The 17,954-nt window shown below is 44.4% G+C and overlaps 1 protein-coding gene across 2 annotated transcripts in view; it reads right to left on the reverse strand.

Moving 5' to 3' along the window:
* TTC28 (tetratricopeptide repeat domain 28) overlaps positions 1–17,954 on the reverse strand; it is a 379,945-nt gene that overhangs the window by 52,064 nt on the left and 309,927 nt on the right. For both annotated transcript variants that reach the window (XM_081113799.1, XM_081113798.1), the window contains exons 11-12: positions 16,717–16,935; positions 14,618–14,783 (exon numbers count right to left, since the gene is read on the reverse strand). In XM_081113799.1, coding sequence (XP_080969925.1) covers positions 14,618–14,783; positions 16,717–16,935 — 385 coding nt within the window. The remainder of the gene's footprint in view (positions 1–14,617; positions 14,784–16,716; positions 16,936–17,954) is intronic.

A 17,954-nucleotide genomic window follows, 5' to 3' on the forward strand; every position in this document is an offset into this window, starting at 1 on the left:
TAACATCCTGAAAGCAAGAAGCAAGCTTTTACTTCTTTAATATTCGATGGTATTTTTAACAGAGGTTGGCACTTGAATTTTTCATCTCTTAATAACTGTTAATAATCAAGACCCATATGAATTTGCTGGATCTTTAAATAAATAAAATATGTGTGTTGTGGAGATAATAACCATTCTGGTCTGGGCACCCAATCCGGGGATGATCACTGCTTGGCCAAAATAGGTACAGATCTGGGTTTGAATTCAAGTTCTACCACTTTTAGTTGTATAACCACCGGCAGTTTACTTAATCTCTCCAGGACTCAGTTTCCTCAACTGTAAAACGGGTCGATATCATCCCCCTCACAAAGTTGTGTGGCATTAAATGGCATATATAAAACACCTAGTACAATGCCCGGGACAAAGAAGGGCTCGGAGGTTAGTTATATTGAGATATTTTTCTCAGTATACGTCTTAAACAACCCTGCACAGTAGTGCTTCCAATATTTTGTTGAAAGTGAGAGACAAAAGTATTTTTAAAATCAGAACAGGTTCCATTTACAACTCAAAATATACAATAATGGAAAATGCGCCTACAATCAGGCTTGCACCCCTGGGAGAAGTATGGCACGAAGGGAATCAGTAGAGCATCTCTAGTCTAAGCCAGATTAACTTCTCCTCAGTTTTCTGAACTGTAAAATGGAGGTAATATCTGCTCTTATCTATTTTCTAGCTTGTAATGTGGGTAAAATGAGACATAGAATAAAAATATTTTACTACTATAAAATATCATGTAAAATTAATATTTTATTGTTAAAATAAAAATATAGTGAATCAAAAGGAGATGCATATAAGAACTCTCAGTGCATCAATGCATCATTTTGATTCATTATGCATAGAAATGTGTGGTTTTCCTATCGCATCCAGAAACCAACAACGCCTCTGGTATTCCAGCCAGGCCACCCCCCTCGCACAGCGTCTTGGCGGCAGCTGCTAAACCTCACTGGGCCAGCCAGGACATACTCTTACCACGCCGGGATATTTCCTTTCAGTGATTACGGACACACGTTCTCTTCCCAAAGTGGCATATGCAAGGGTAATTATACTCCCCACCACGATGAGATTCTCCCAAAGAAGGAAGTGAAAACCCGTGGATGCCGAAGAAAGTACCGGTGCCTCTGCCGCAGCTCACAACCTACATTCTTAGCCCTCCGTTCTTCCCCCCGTGAATGCACCGAGGCCACCAAGCATCTTTAGCCGAAGCACACTGGCATTCCTTCCAGACTGTTCAGCCACAACAATATTATTATTTTTCCTAAAATGATAGGGTCAACAAGGGTCAGGCATGCTAACTTTGATCATTTTTCATTTAAGAAAACACCCTATAAGGCCAAAATAATTTAATAAAGCATGTTTCTCTATGGTCAAAGTGAGGGCCAGCGAGCTCCTTTGTCAGTTCTGATGCTGCTGTATTTAAAGACAGCTGAAGCCTTGTCTGCCCTTCAGAAAAAGGAGACCATTCTTTTAACTGTTTTCTTTTTTATTTGTTTTTACTAGCACTATGACAGAAGCATTTTATTTTAATTCTCAATTATAGTGACAGCCTCAGTGTAGGCTGTCACTGAGTCAGGCCTGGCTGTGTCAGGTGGATTTAAAGAGAAGGGATTTTGGTTTGGACTGTATACAGCCCAAACATTTCCTGTCCCCCTGAACATTTATTCCGAATAGGTAATTTCTGCCAAAACAATCAAAGACGTTACTAGGAAATGTACATATTTTATACTTGACTTACTCTTACAGCATTTGCTGGACCAAATCAGAATACTAATTTTTCAGTTCTCTCTAGAACTAGGAAGAGCCTTCACTATTGTATTCCTTGCTTGAAAGCAGATGCTCAGCATGACTCTTAAGTGTGCAGCAGGTTTTTAAATGGCTCTCTTTCCCGCACTAAAACAACAGGCCACAGAGAATATTTAACTCAAGGCCTCCGAGACAACAGGACAAAATAATCTTGAGTCCTCAGTGGACAATTTGGACCATGTGTCCTTTCTCAAATGCAAACCTCCTGCCCTGGCTATAGGACAACACCTCCACCTCTGTGGCCACACCCAGCACCTGGTCCCTTTGCACCTCTCGTCCTGTTTCTAGGCGTGCTGGGGCCAAAGTCCTCCCCGTACCTCACATTCCCGTTATGCTGCCCCCCTCCACCTCCCTACAGTGGCAGCTGTCCATCGCCTGCAGCTTGTGCTGCACCCTCCACCTCAGTTTCATGCTGCCTCGCTGGCCCGGCAAAAGCCACTGCACTTCACATGCAGCTCCAGCAGCACCTCAACAGGAAGTCTCTCCTGACTGAGCCCTCCCCAGGTACAAGAGGCCCCTCTGACCTCCGTGTGCCTCCCGCTTCTCTCATAACTGGTAGTGGCAACTACAGGAAGGCTTCTTATGTGCCCACCTCCATCCTCCTGCTTTCCAGGCATTATTTTATTGCTACAAAAACTCCATGAGATGAAATTGCTTGTTCAAAGGTCATGCAACTAGTAAGTGGCAGAGACCAGATTAGGGGTATGTGCTTATCATTTCTCTATTAGACCGAGAGTTCCTTACGACAGGAAATCTATTGGTTTCACCTCTGTAGAGGGACAGACACACAGTATGAATACCTGACAAATGTTTGCTGAACAAACTGAACAAATAAGTGAATGGGTGGATGGATGAATGTCTCAATAATTAGTTTTCTTACCAATTAGACTGCAAAATCTCTTATAATATGAAATACTGAAATTCCAACTGCAAGAGAATAAAAGATTTGGGAGTTTGGGGGGCAGGTAAAGTTGTCCATCATAAATGAATGTCAGACCTTTGTTAACCTTACACCTGTGCTTCCGAGAGTCTCTATTCCTGACCCCGCAAACCTACTGGCATGTGAGCTCTGCAGCGACAGGAAATGTGTCTATTCTCTAAACTTTGGGGGTCCAGAACAGTGACTGGCATTTTGGGGATATCAGCAAATAGTTGCTAAATAAATAAATGAATAAAAGAGTGACTAGATAAAAGATTTCAAACTCTATTTAGACACAAGGCTAACTTACTTGGAAAAGTACTTCTAAAATTGTCCACACTATATTCATTCAAAACACTTCACAGCTGTTCTTTTAAGAGTAGTATTCACACTAAGTGGCATCTTCTTAATTTCTTCTTTTCTACCTTTTTCATATCCCATTTTGATTTAAACAACTACAGATTTTTCCTGGATTCCACATGCCCAAGCTATGTAGAAGTAGTTTATTCATATATTTTTTATATTTACCTCACCTGAAAGTTTAGTGATACACAGAAAATAATTCAGAACGGCACTGTTGCAGCTCAAATTCCATTCTATAAATACTGTTACAAACTCCAGGCAACACCCACATGTCTCAAACATAGGAAAAGCTCCATTATAATAAAAAATTTTGCATGAGGCTTGCCAAATCTAACAAGAGCTTATCCACAGTAAATACTTGCCTCTTAAGAGAGACAAATGGCGTTTCAGAAAGAGCAGTAGGTTGGAGCCTAGAGGCCTGGGTTCAAGTTCTGACTTCATTCTTTACTTGTGTGATCATAGACAGGTCAGTCTTTGAGGCTCAATTTCCTTGTCTCAAAAAGAGGGATCTTAACAGTTGTCATGTTCATCTCAAAAGGGCTACTGTAAAGATGAACTAAGGCATTATGTGGAGACGCCTGGTAGATGTTATGTGAAGTGCCACACATATAACAGGCGGTATTATTGTTGTTATTGTTAGAGCTGATACTTCATTCCATTCAGGGCTCCACACACTTTTCTTTTCCTCTTTTCTAGTCCCCGTGGGCAAAGGGTTGAAAACTCTGATGTCTCTAGTACTTTAAAACTACTTCTCTCTTTCAAATGAAGTCAAATATACAACAGCTCCAAGTCTGTTTCAAGGTTGAGCTAAAATCACCAAAGCAATTATTTAGGGAGAGTTCAGGGAATTGTATGTAAGATTAAATGATCAGTTTAATGTTTGAGTGGAAAATAGGTAAATTGTCAAGGACTGCTGAATTACATCTTTCATGATATGGCTTGATATGAACTATTTTCATTTCAAGAACTATCCAGGGTAATGAAGAATTTATTTTTTGAAAATATTCTTCAAGCCAAAGGAATTTTATTTCTCAATGAGAAACCATTCTCCTTGCTCTCGAGTTCACTAAATTCAGATTGTTTAAATGATGTGTTAGACTACACTGTGACAGAATGTTTCTCTACTTTTTCATCTTGTGTATTTTTCTACATTTTTCTTTCCCCCATTTTACGGCTGAGGCCAGTGGAGGATACCCAGTACTTGGAGACTCAGCGGAAGTTTCCAGAAGGGGAGGAGAGAAGTCTACTAACTTTCCAAAGGGACACCAGAAGTCTGGACAGGCAGTGAATGAGTCACTTTCTGTCTGTCTGGTCTTTTTCTCATCCTCAACAAGTTCATTTGAAAGCAGCAGTTCTGGAGCCCCGAGAGGCACGCTAGCACTGTGTGTGTGCGAAGCCCTTTCCAAAGCCCCCTCTGAAGGTCAGTCCTACCTTTTAACTGGCTGTGACCCCTGACAACTCACTGGATGGCTCCGAGTGTCAGCTTCCTCTATTACACACGTCCAGTGAGTGTGCACACCTGTGTCTCACACATGCAAAATGGCAAAATGGCCAACAGGGCCATTTCTCTCTTCCTTGTCCAAAAAGAAGCACTCTGGGAGGTTCCAAGCAATCTGGGAGTCAGGGTTAAAACACGAGCCATTAACTTGGCACAGGCGAGCACCCAGCAAGGCATCATATGCATCTTGGTTTATTAATATTATTTAGGAGAAAAAGATGAACTCAGAGGTGTCCATCTACTGAGAAACCCTCTACCATGGAAAACTCATATTTTACAGAATCTGGATTCTATTGCCTGTTTAGCTCATTTTCAAAGACAAGTTAGACAAATATCTTTTTTCCTCCTTGTAACTTTCGTCCAACTATAATTCTCTATCTCTTTTAAACTTAGCCATTTCCACACCACAATCCTAAGTCCTTACTCACTATAAACTATGCTGAGCTTTTATCTTGAGGACTTAAAACTCAACATTGAACCAAAGTAGGAGGAAGCAGACAAGAAGAAAAATACAATAAGGCATTAGCTCATGCTTGATTGAAAGAAAGTCTGCACGCACACACACGCTATCCTCTGGTTCTTTTTCATTTCAGTCTGGAGTTATCCTAGTTTGCTCATTCTGTCTTTCTTTTAAAATGCTCTTCCCTTGTACAAAGCCAGACCAATTCTAGCATTGATCAGAAACTTCCCTAGCTTCAGCTTTCACATAATTATGAATAGACAGTGTTTATATAGGGGGTGGGGGGGAGTATGCCCATTTCATTTAGCCATTCAATGACTATTCCCTGTGCACTAATTACATTCCAGCTTCTGTACTAATGGTTAATCAGACAGACCCAACCCCTACCTTCACTGGGCCTCTAGTCTAGTGGGAGAGACAGACATCACAACATAAACTCCACACAATAAATGATACTGTGATTAGGAACAACCAAGAAGGAAACACTCAGGTGCCGAGATAGAACAAAACTATGGAAACCCATAGCAGCAAAACTTCCCAGACATAAATAACAAAGAGCTCTTTTTAAACAACCCCAGGAGGGTTCCTAAGTTCTCTACAGGGTGTGGCACCCAAAGCATCATTAAGGAGCAAGTTGAAAAGAAGAGGTGGCTGCGGTGGAGCTGAAGGAAAGGAAACCAATGTCATGTGTCCTTCGGTCCTTCCATCTGATCTTCCGAAGAAAGGCTAGCTCCTGCCTTGAGATGACATCCGTACGTGACACGCCCAGCTTTAGCCTCATCAGTGTAAATTAATCAATGTGTACATTACCTTACAGGAAGGGCTGAGAGTTACCTCACTGCTATGTGCTTTCATGGACAGGGTGTGGCAGTCCAGCTCCCGGTTTTAGGAGGAAGCCCCACCGTTGCTTGATCTACCTGGGCGACGGCAGGGGAGGAAGCAATGAGCTGCGCCTCTCAGCAATGTGCCTGCGGGAAGCCTGGTGCTGAGCAGGCAGGGACCTGAGCGCGGGACAACTGGGGGCCAACTCGCGAGATGGGAAGGCGCTCGGTCTTTCCTAAAAGCAGGAAGCTTGCATGAGGGCTGCCAGAAATGAAGGGTTATCTCCTGATGTTTCTAATTAGCAGAGAGACGCGCAGCTCACACAGGAATAAAGAAAAAGACAAGTTTACGATGATAACTTTGTCTCCACCAGACAGTATTTTTTGAAGTGACGGATCCTTAAATCAACTCTGCCTCTCCCTGCTCATTAGCAGCGACTCCTCACTGCATGAGCATAAGCATATCAAAAAGCAGCAAAGAACATCTTGTTATTTTTAAGGCCTTAGCGGATTTAATGTGTTACTGGGAAACGGAGAGTTTCGTGTGCTAGCCTCGGTAGGGGTCAGATTTTATAAAGTAGATGTTAGTTCAAGCAAGATCTGCATTAACTACCTGATCTGGATAAGTCCACCTCTTTGAGCTCCCAGGATAATACTGTGCTTTCATGATACTTCCCAGAAGTGAGGTGGGAAGAAAAAGGCTAGAGTAATAACTGTGAAACACATGTTCTCACATGTCATGCATTGGTGATGACACTCTGACCACTGACCACACATTCATGATGCTATGCTGCCTGTTCAGAAGGTGTCCTCCCAGCTCCCAGCACTCTGCTCTTTCTCTCATCCACTCATCCAGTGAACATTCAGTGAGGGCCTCTGAGCTACTAGGCACTGTTAAGAGCAGGTAATACAGAGATAAGACATGACCAGTGGCATCATCATTGGGACTGGGATACTCTGTATGATTTAAATCGCGTTAACCAGCAGGTATATCAGTCTCTGTACTGTGTGCCCAAACCTTTCTCAACCCTGTTTGGCGGGGGAAGGAAGTGGAGAAAAGCATGGGGGGGTCAGCTCCACAGCAGCATCCTCCCTTCATCCAGTCTCCTTAGCGCCTTCTCCATCTTGGCTTCTACCCACCTGTGCAAGCAATGTCTGCCTTCAGCGTGTGCTCACGACACCGAGGAAGAGCAATGCCCCGAGGACAGACTCCAGGGGCTCCCACACCGGCAGAAGAAAGCAGTGCAAACTCCTGGGAATGTGCATGGTGTGCAGATGGCAAGGGGTTGACACCAGGAGGCAGAGTGGGACATATGTAATATTTTCAACTCTAACGACTGTTTTAAATTTTTCCAAAGGAAAGTCCAATAACAAGTGTGAGCGAGGGGAAACGCCGGGGTTTTGGAGCAAGAGGAAGATGACAGGCATCCAGAGAGGCGGAGGAGTGCTTGCAGAGCTTCCCACACCGCGCTGCGCTGAGCGGAGAGAGGAGCAGGAAAACGGCCAGGCATCAGATGCTGCCCGCACGGGAGCAGGAGGCCTGCAGGAAGATGCTCTTCTCTCCCCAGGGCGCTCCAGGTGGGGGAGGGAGACCATCTCCCTGTTCAGCACAGTCACTCAGGAGAGAGCGATACTGTCCAGCCCCGCGGAGGATCAGCTGGCTATGTTAAGAGCTAGTAATGTAGAGACAGTGCCATTGCTTTAACCAATGGAACGTGAAGGACGAGAGGTGGGCAGGGCTTTCGATGTGCCCAACTGTTTCGCCTGGGCTCTTGGGACCCTGACCTCTGCTATGTGAAGAGTCTTGTTTGGTCACTGCCAGTCACAGGAAGATGACGCGCAGGGACCTAAGCCACACAGGCAGCCTCAAGCAGAACCCCAGCTCACCTATAGAGGCAGAGCAAGAAATGCATGTTTGTGGCTACAAATCTCACAAGTGTTGAGGTGCTATGTGGCATCATTGGAGGAAAACCCAACTAGTACGGTGCACTGTGGGTCTGACACAGTTAAATGTGCCCCTGGAAGGACAGCCCCCTCCAGAGCCTCCTCACCACTGTTCTGACGCATAAAAGCACAGGCGGGATAAAAGCAAGGCCTACTGAGCCCGTTCCGAGAGGAACCTGGTAGCTGTCTCCGGCTCATTTTCCTAAAGCAAGACAAGCCAGGAGTTACACATTAAATGTCTTAAATATTGATTGTTAGATGGAGCTGCACAGAATCAATCGGAAGGGAAAGGCCAGGGAATTTCACTGGAGCAAGGGGCAGGATATACAAAGTCAGGGATATTGAAATTTGATTAGTTCAAAGGATTTTTACAAAATTGGTTATGGCATCAGCCAGCCAACAGTTGATGTGAAACTCAGAGGAAAGCACTGAATGTCCAGAGTGGTCAATGGCTTTGCCCCGCCCTTTCCCCCCTCGACCCTTGTTCTAACAGGAATGCCATTCCAAGCTTTGGAACCACGAACAAAGGACCTGGGACAAGACAGAGAAGAAGAAATGTCTGGTGTCCAACAGTTCCCTGCCAGGTCTTCATGGAATGCCAAACTAGCCCCTGCCCTGTGGCAGGTGCAGAACTGTCAGCCCCGGGGCTCAGGGAAGCCAGGCCTTTCGCAGTTCCAGGCCCCACCCTTGCAGAATGACAGGCGCTAATGGTTTCCCTGCGCAGCCGCTATCTGCTTTTTATCTTAGGGCTGGTGCTGCCGGTCACCAGGTTATCCCTCCTACGTATAAACGGGAAACTGCATATCTAACAAGTCCAAGGATTCTGCTTTTTAAAAAGTTCACGAGAAATATAAACGGGATTCAATTGAGGCTATTTCAGAGGTTATACAAGACGACCAACCCCACTTATCCTTCTTGCTAAGCTGCTGATTTACACTAAGAAGCTTACCAAAGCCTTCTGAGCTCATTTTGTACTCAGCCTCTTGGAAGGAATCCAAATTCGGGAACCAGGGGCCTAAGACCAGAGTCCACAGTGTGTTCCACTCATTTCTGCAGCTGTGTCTCTTCAGTGCTCTAATCCCTAATGTGGCATCATCTTTTTTTCCCACTCAAACCGATAGCTGAGCCTGAGTGAGTCAGCCCATAGATAAAGCCTGCCCTTTGGCACTCAGTCATGTCACAAGAGGACAGCACATAAGAGACTCAGTCAGGCAAACTCATCCCAAGACTTCAGGTCTTGTAAGAAAGAGGTGAGCGTCAGAAGGCGGCAGCTGAATGACTGATGTAGAAGATCATTCTTGCAGGAATAGACAGATCATCATCCTCTTGAAATTGCCATTCATTAGCTGAAGGCCTCGGGCCCTTCCTTTCCTCCTTCCTGTGCCCAGGGAGGAGCTCCTCTGCCTAGAATGACTTTCTCCCCTTATTCTTCAGGGCCAAGCTCACCTCCCTAGAAGCCTCTGGAACCACTGACTTGCTCCCAAGTGGGTAGAGCGAGGCATGGCCTTCTTTGTTTAGAACTTTACAATAACATTTTGCACATGGTCAATTAATAATTTACACATTTGTTGACTGTTCCATAGTGTGAGCTACTGTGAGGCCAAGAATTCCAGCTATTATTCATGCACATATCTCCGGGCTCAGTGCCAGCTCTGGCACAGACTGACTACATGCTCATGAAATATTTTCAAACGGGCACTACCCTGATTCGGAATGAAACGGAAAACCCTTTGTTTTCAGGGACAAAATAAATGCCCCAAAGTATTATACCTACTTTTACATTAAGAATTCTGGAAAATATTTTATTTGCAAAGTAAAACCTAATAACTTGGGATTAATTGGAACGTCAACCTTGATTAGCAAAAAGCCAGAATTAGAAAATGTCAGAAAGATGGTTTTAAATGTTCAAAGACCTACTGTCACTTCAAATAAGCCAATGATGCAGCAATGACTGGTGCTTAGGTACTTGCTCAGAAGGACAAATATAAATAATTTTAATCAGCCTATCAATTGTCCATTTACATTGATTAAACATATCCTACATGCAACCTTGCTTGTGTAATTCATTTGTTTTAAAAAAAAATCCCTGCTTTTTTCCTCTTTTGGGGGATGGTGGTGGAATCTCTTTGAAATTGGATTAATCATGACCTTTGGTTCATGACACCCTTTCATCACTGATCCATGCATAGCCTGCTTTCATTTATTCAGTAATTTTTAATAATGCACTAAGTGCAGCCCGGATGGGGTGGCTCAGAGGTTGAGCATTGAACCATGAACCACAATTTGATTCCCGGTCAGGGCACATGCCCGGGTTGCAGGCTCAGTTCCCAGTGGAAGATGCACAGGAGGTAGCCAATCAATGTTTCTCTCCCCCTTCGTCTCTCTAAAATCAATAAAAATATATTTTTAAACAATAATGCAATAAGTACTTATAAAACCACCACCCAAAAAGAAGCTGGAGAATAACATACAAAATTATTTGTTAATTATTGGTTAACTTCCATGAAATCCATCCCCTGCCTCCCCAGACCAAGGCAAGTCAACCCTGAATTCCAGGGCTATCACTCCCTGCTTGTCCTTTCTATACAGGTTTTATTGCCTCTAGCTGTAGTCCTAAAAACATACTTTTATTTTAGTTACTTTATCTCTGTTAAAAGCATGTCATGCTGTAGGTATTTGGGGACCTACTTTTTCACTTGATATTGTATTTCTAAGATTTAGCCACATCTCTCTCTACCGCTGTCTAATATTCCATTTGGGAACTACACCACCATATATGCATGCACTCTCTCACTGGTGGCATGTGGGCATGTGTGAGAGTTTTGCTATTGTTTACAGCTCAGCTCTGAACATGCTTGTTCATGTACAATAGCCTCTCGTGGATGTTATACCTAAGGTGTATCCCTGGACCAAAGGACCTGTGAATATTCAGCCTGCTGATGTGGTTATGCCAATGTACTCTCTCACCAGCCACAGCTCCTCCAACAATTTGCATTGTCAGACTTGTTAAGAATGGCCACTTATTATCAGTCTAGAACCAACTGGAATCACCAGCATTTACGAATTGGTGCAATCTAAATTAATCAGTGTTTTGAAATAAGAAAATGCATTTGAATATAAAACAACTTTCCCTGTAGAAAATTTAGAAATATAGAAAAGCACCAAAAGAGCCCTAACTGGTTTGGCTCAATGGATAGAGCATCAGCCTACGGACTGAAGGATCCCGGGTTCGATTCCGGTCAAGGGCATATACCTTGGTTGCGGGCACATTCCCAGTGGGGAGTGTGCAGGAGGCAGCTGATAGATGTTTCTCTCTCATCGATGTTTCTAACTGTCTATCCCTCTCCCTTCCTCTCTGTAAAAAATCAATAAAATATATTAAAAAATAGAAAAGAAAAGCACCAAAAGAAAAACACACAAGAGTTACAGTGTATTAAGATTTAGTACTCACTTACAATGAAGGAATATTTGCCCTATTGTAAGGGTACTCTATAATTGTAGGTCATTTAAAACCCCTTGAGAGCACTCCTTCCATCTGACCTCCTATTGAACACAGCCCTCTGAGTGTTCCAACCAGTCAGCTTAGCATCCCCATAGCTACTGCACTGTCCCAGGTACCCAGGCAGCAGCAAGACTCTGGTTAAATATCAGAATTAAAAGCTGAAGATGTGCTTTGAAATTCGTAACATCTCCCTTATGAGAGGTTTGTGTTCTATACAGTGGTTTCAATCTACACCTCTTTTGATCTGGGAGGAAGGGAAGGGAATTTCTTATTAAACACTTAATAAAAGCAGTTCTTTTATTTTAAATCCGTTTTCAGAAACTCCTTTGTAACACTGTACTTCCTCTCAGCAGTAAAATGCCATTAAGGAGAGCAAACACAGTCTTTAGAATAACAAGGACACCATGGCCAGGCTGTAGGTGACTGAAGGCTGGTGCTCCCCAAGGCATGGAGATTCAGCTGCTAGGGGTACAGCGTATGTTACATCCACTAGAAGAAGAGCATCGGTAAACTAGCCCAGAATGAACAGAGCGTCTGCTCCCAGCGCATCTTCTGGTGACTAAATTTCAAAGGTACTGAATCTCACTTTGGTCCAAGAACCGTGTTAGTGAGAATTCAGAGAGGAGAAGGACATAGCACCTGCTTTCCATGGCATCACCATCTATGAGGGAAGACACCCAAACCAGGTGATTATAAAACAAGGAAGAGCCCTAACCGGTTTGGCTCAGTGGATAGAGCGTCGGCCTGTGGACTGAAAAGGTCCCAGGTTCGATTCCGGTCAAGGGCATGTACCTTGGTTGCGGGCACATCCCCAGAAGGGGGTGTGCAGGAGGCAGCTGGTCAATGTTTCTCTCTCATCGTTGTTTCTAACTCTCTATCCCTCTCCCTTCCTCTCTGTAAAAATCAATAAAATATATTTTAAAAAATAAAACAAGGAAGAATGAAAAAAGTGCAGACGGCACACAGCAACTACCTCTGCATGTGCAAAGGTTCAAACGGCAGGTGTCACACACCGGGGTCCCTTCATGACCTCCTCTCGGTTCAGGCTCTAACTGTGGCCTCACAGGTTTGCAAATCTGCTGTTGTCGATGCGCCCGCAGAGGCTTTGCCTCCTGGGAGCCCACTCGCATTGGCCACGCCTGCCGAGCTGTACAACCAGCATGCCACTGATGATGTGCATTCTCTGTCTGCAAGTCGATTCACATGCAAAACCAAATGACAAGGGAAGGCACTAAGACAACCTGCGAGGTCTCCACTGAGGGTACTGAAGGCCTTGGCACGCACTGCCTGGGATGCCTTCATCTAGTTTTACCTGGTCCTCCTTCCAAGCTCAGCTCGAATATCCCCTCCTCAAGGAAGCCTCCCTATATAGGCTCCCGCTACATATTTTAATTACACCCTGCCTTCTCATTTAAGTTTCAGTTAAAAGATTTTATATGTTCTGCTGTTTATTAACTTTCAGTTCCCTGAGAGCCAGAGCCATGCTCATCTTACTCACCATTTTATTCCCAATCTCAAGTGTACATAGTTCATAGTAGGCGCTCAAATATAGGGTGTCCCAAAAAACGTATGCACACTTTGAATATTTATAGAGGCAGTGTTAAAAATTTGCTCCAGCTGTTAAAGTGTGCGTGCATCTTTTGGACACCCTGGGTTTGTGGGCGGGAAGGGAGGATAAGACAGTGTGCTGACTGCAAGTCCACCACGGGAACAGCCTCCAATGGGATTTCGAGTCCCTTAGCCAAGATTCTCTTTCCCTTTGACGTGTCAGAAATGGGCATTGCCCTGCTTGCTCTCCTTTTTTGTGTGTGTTTCCACTGCTGGCCAACCACCTGAATACTGGCTTTGGACATGCACTACCTTTGGTCAGGTTACAATGTAATCAGACTGGCCTAAGTGTCTTTCTGTCTGTGTAAAGCAGCTTTGTACACCCCCTGGCCTGACCTATTTTATGGTCAATTAAATCTCAGGGAGTAGACTTGCTTCCAAGTCCTGGGGATTTCAACACTGTCAAGCACCTGTAATCGCCACACCATTACCCAGGGTTAATGGGGATATTCCAGGATGCACCACAGTCATAGAAGAAATAAGACAACAATGTGTGTGTGTGGCTGACGCCTGTTCAGATTTCATACAAGCAGAAGCTAGCGATGACATTCTTACATGCTTCAGCTATTTTCTCAAAATATGATATTAATTTTGATAATTAGAAACAAAACGAGCAGGGGCCTGGGAGTCTGGGTGAGATCTAGATTGTTTGGATCCTGGCCCTGACACTAATTCAGCTGTCAGCAAGCCCGATGCAGTGCTGGCTTATGTTAATGAAGGAATTGGACAAGATGACCACTACGGTTACTTCCAGTCTTGACATTACACTAGCCAATGATTATTTTTCATCTAAGCACTTCTCCTCAACGTCATAAGCATCTCAAAACTCAGTCCAGCTGCTGGCAATGACCATCACACACCCAGAGGCCTGGGATAATCATCTCTAAAGAAATCACAGCAATGTCTTAGGATTTCATGATTACAAATGAAATCATTCAAGAGGCAAGCAGGAATCCTAGGGACCTGACGCCAGCTAACACAGCAGATTCTGTGGCACACAGACCTTCTCAACACTTGTTCATCGCAGGATGGAGAACTGAAACGCCGGGGAATCTCACTACAACCAGCTCTAAGGCACCCTCTTCTTTTGATTTCGCCTGTAAACTATTTTCCATATATAATAGTCAATCATGACCAAGTGTTTCCATAAATATATAACTTTTCCAGTCTTTGCAAAAAGCCCTAACAGCTAGTTACTGGTTCTCGTCCCTATTCCTGATATCGGGATTCAATTTCCTTCAGCTCAGCCCCCAGCGCACAGATCCATTCACAGGCCCTGTCACTGTTGCTAGGTCACTCTCTCAAACAGGCATTCAGCTACAGTACAGACTCATCATGAATCTGCTTATAACAAGAAACTCGTCTCGGTTTTAATTAGCTGGTATGTTAAATTCAAAGTCCCAATTATGTTTAAACATTCCACAAACCCTCCTTAGAAATGGGCATCTCCGATGAGGCCCTTCCTGTCTGAAAGGAAACTACCAAAAAGAACAAACACAGCAACTAAGGGCTTGTACTCCAGAGACACTTATTTTTTTCTGCTACGGCAACTGTAAATAGACTAAGCACAAAAGTGTGAATTCCAAAAGATCTCAAATAGGATATTGACAAACACAAAACAAAGAACTCCTGAGGTTGTATCTATGGCTGGTGTACTACTTGCCTGGAGTAGTAAGACTCCACGCCCAGCGCCTCCCGCACACTGGCGATGTGCTGCTCCAGCGCCGAGCTGGTGGCTGTTGGGAGGTTTGCACTGCTGCCAGCCTGGAAGTCACCGGCGTTTTCCATTGTGTTGTCACCCAGGTAGTGCTCGTGAAACTTCAGGATTCCTGAAACAAGACAGACACGGCCAACGTTACAGGACTGGGGTTGGGGGCGGGAAAGGTGAAGGACGGGACAGCAATGCCAATGCTATGTGGCCTCTTTAACAGGCAGGCCTTCCTCCAAACCATGTGAAGAAGTCCTGAAACCCACCCTCTCAAGAGGGTTTCAGAGGTTTGGTCAGCGCCCTTTTGGCAGCTTTCACCATCAGGTTTGGTGCCTGAAATAGGGAATTCAACACAGGGCTTGTGCTTTTGCTTTTGACGATATATTCTGAAGCCCCTGAAATGATGACTACTTCACAGGTATTTCAAAACGGAAACTTTCACCAACTAGGGAAAGTTTTTTTCCAGAAGAGTGCAGGAGCATGCCAGCGTTTAGTCTCCCCGGGAACTGAAATCCTGAATAAAAATATAACCCAAGTGGAAACGGTGGTACTCAAAGCCCTTTCATTTCACAAAAGCAAATCAAAACCAATCTGTAGTACAAAGGCCAGATATAAACATATAAAACTATTTTTAAATAAGACTAACTGGTCAACAGTCATTAATGGATTAAAGAAGCAAAAAATGATGGCGGCATGAAGCTGACAGAACCCAGAGTGGTCTTCTAGCAATAAACACAGGACGTATTCTCCCACGGTGATGAGGTGTGTCAGCGCTGGAAAATGCTGGTCCTCTCTGATTTGATTAGGGCCCCAGTGAAAGCTTCAGAGTCTCATTAAGAGCAAAGAGGAACAGAAAGGGAAACAATAGGAGCCTCATTATACACGGCTCATTATTACAGGGATATGGATATACCACCTGTCAAATCATGTCCCCAAAACGTAACAACCAGAGAGAAAGAGCCTGATATCTCTGTTGTCAGCCGAGTCCTCCTGGGTATTAGTGCCCGCTGGGGGCTGGGATACACAGGGATTCATCCCACGGTGGCTGACACTCACCAAGTCACCATGAACATCACAGCTTAAAACCTTCAGCATAAAAAGGTCAGAGGTAAAAATGTTCTTTATTGAAAGCCCATAAAAAATGGAGTTAAGGGGAAAGATTATAAGCGATAATGCTGAGGCACAGCGTGTACAGGCACAAGTGCTTAGAACCCAAGAAGCATCTGAGAGTTGTCATCCAGCCATCACTTTTTAAAATCAAAGCGATGGAGACATAATCAAGAAACCTTATCAATTCTCCTGGCAGTTGAACTTTCTGAAATTGGCTTACAGATATTCAAGAAGCTCATTCTTCAAGATTCCCAATTAGAAGATCCACTTCCCCAGTCAATAAACTCTTAATTGGGTCTGGTGTGTCTCCAACATGGTAAAGCCATCAGCATTTTATTATGCGAAAAGTAAGGCCCTAACAGCTAGTTACTGGTTCTGTATTTAGTGAAACTGTTACAGCCTGAACATTTAAAGCCAATTTAATCAAAGGAAATTTTTATTTCTGAAATAAATTTACAATGGATGAAACTGGTTAAAATGGATTCTGATAAATTCAGAAATGCCAAGCATAAGACTTCTTTTATATACCGTGAGAAGGGTTTGCCACTATCGTTTTAGTCTCTTTAACTTTACCATAACAAAGGGTTAAAACCATTAAATCATAGCTAGAAAGCACTCCTTAGGACTTACAGTCATCGCTTTATTACCTAATGAACAGCAGCTGCCTACAAACAGGACTGCTAGTGAAATTAATCCTCCTGCTCTTAGCCTTCCTTGATAAATGCTTCCACATTTGCCAGTGCGGAGCAGCGATTTCTTGGGGGAATGAGAAAGCTGGGCTGTCTTATTAATTGAATGCTCCACCATGGACTATCCACTGTGGCTGAGACTTTGCTGAAATCCCACATCAGCTTCTTAGTCTGATCTATGGTAATGCACCTCTATTCATTAGACGTTCACAGTCTTGTGTATAATTGCCCTGTTCCTACAGAAAGAGATCTTACCTGCCCCAGGAGCAAGCAGCCAGCTATACAGGTAGCCCGCGGCCAGAGAATAGTACAGCACTAGTCCTCTCTGGCCATTCACCATCTCTAAGATCTGATCGATAGTGACTGGAGAGTAGGGGTCAGAGTCCTGTTGTCCTGTTTGTCGTTCTACCAGAAGATCCGCAAACGCCCTCGTCCGTCCTCTTTCTGCCACAGCCAGGGCTTCGTCATGATGGCCTACGAGACAAAAGGGACAGACTGAGGACTCCCTGGGGAGTGTGCTTACAGAGAGGGGCCATCAGCTACAGAGATCCTGGGCAGAAGCCTCACTACCCCCGCACTCCAATGTGTGGGCGCATCTCAGTTCAGCCTCAGATGATAGGTGTAGTGTCCCCTTTGGTAAACCCCGTATTTTCAGATTCCACACCACCCGAAGGCCTCGGCCTCCCCGTCTTGCAGCCATACATGAGAGCCAGCCTTGCCACACTTTAGGGGATTCATCCTTAGCATCTGCTCCACAGCCCGAGGTGCCTCCTGGCCTCCTGGCTTCTGACCCCATTCACTTGGCTCTTTGGATGCTGGTTACCCTCTGACTTTACTGCTCAACTCTGATTCTGATTTGACTTTGGCAGATGAGCCCTATAGGACCTGGCTCTAGACCAGCCGTGGGCAAACTATGGCCCGCGGGATCCGGCCCGTTTGAAATGAATAAAACTAAAAAAAAAAAAAAGACCGTACCCTTTTATGTAATGATGTTTACTTTGAATTTATATTAGTTCACACAAACACTCCATCCATGCTTTTGTTCCGGCCCTCCGGTCCAGTTTAAGAACCCATTGTGGCCCTCGAGTCAAAAAGTTTGCCCACCCCTGCCCTAGACTCTCTCTCCTCGGTGCAGCTCCTCTACACTTCACACTGTCCAAGCCCACCCGCTCATCTCCCTCCCAGGTTATATCTCTGTGCCTTTGTGCATGCTGGTCCCTCTGCTGAGTGGGTCCTCCCCCCTTTCACTGACCTTGTCTCAGAAAGAGGGACCCTAATAGTTGCCCTGCCCATCTTAAAGGTAAAGATTAAATGAGGCACTGAATGTGAAGATGCCTGGGAGGCATTATTCAAAGCACCATGGGTATAGCAGGTGATTATTGTTCAAGCTGATAGCTCGTTCCATTTTGGGCTCCCATACACTTCTCTCTCCTAATCCCCACGGGCAAAGGGTTTAAACATCTGAGGTCTCTAGTTGTTTGAAATTGCTTCTC

The sequence above is a fragment of the Myotis nattereri genome, assembly GCF_964212035.1.
Source record: "Myotis nattereri genome assembly, chromosome: 19".
NCBI lineage: Eukaryota > Metazoa > Chordata > Mammalia > Chiroptera > Vespertilionidae > Myotis > Myotis nattereri.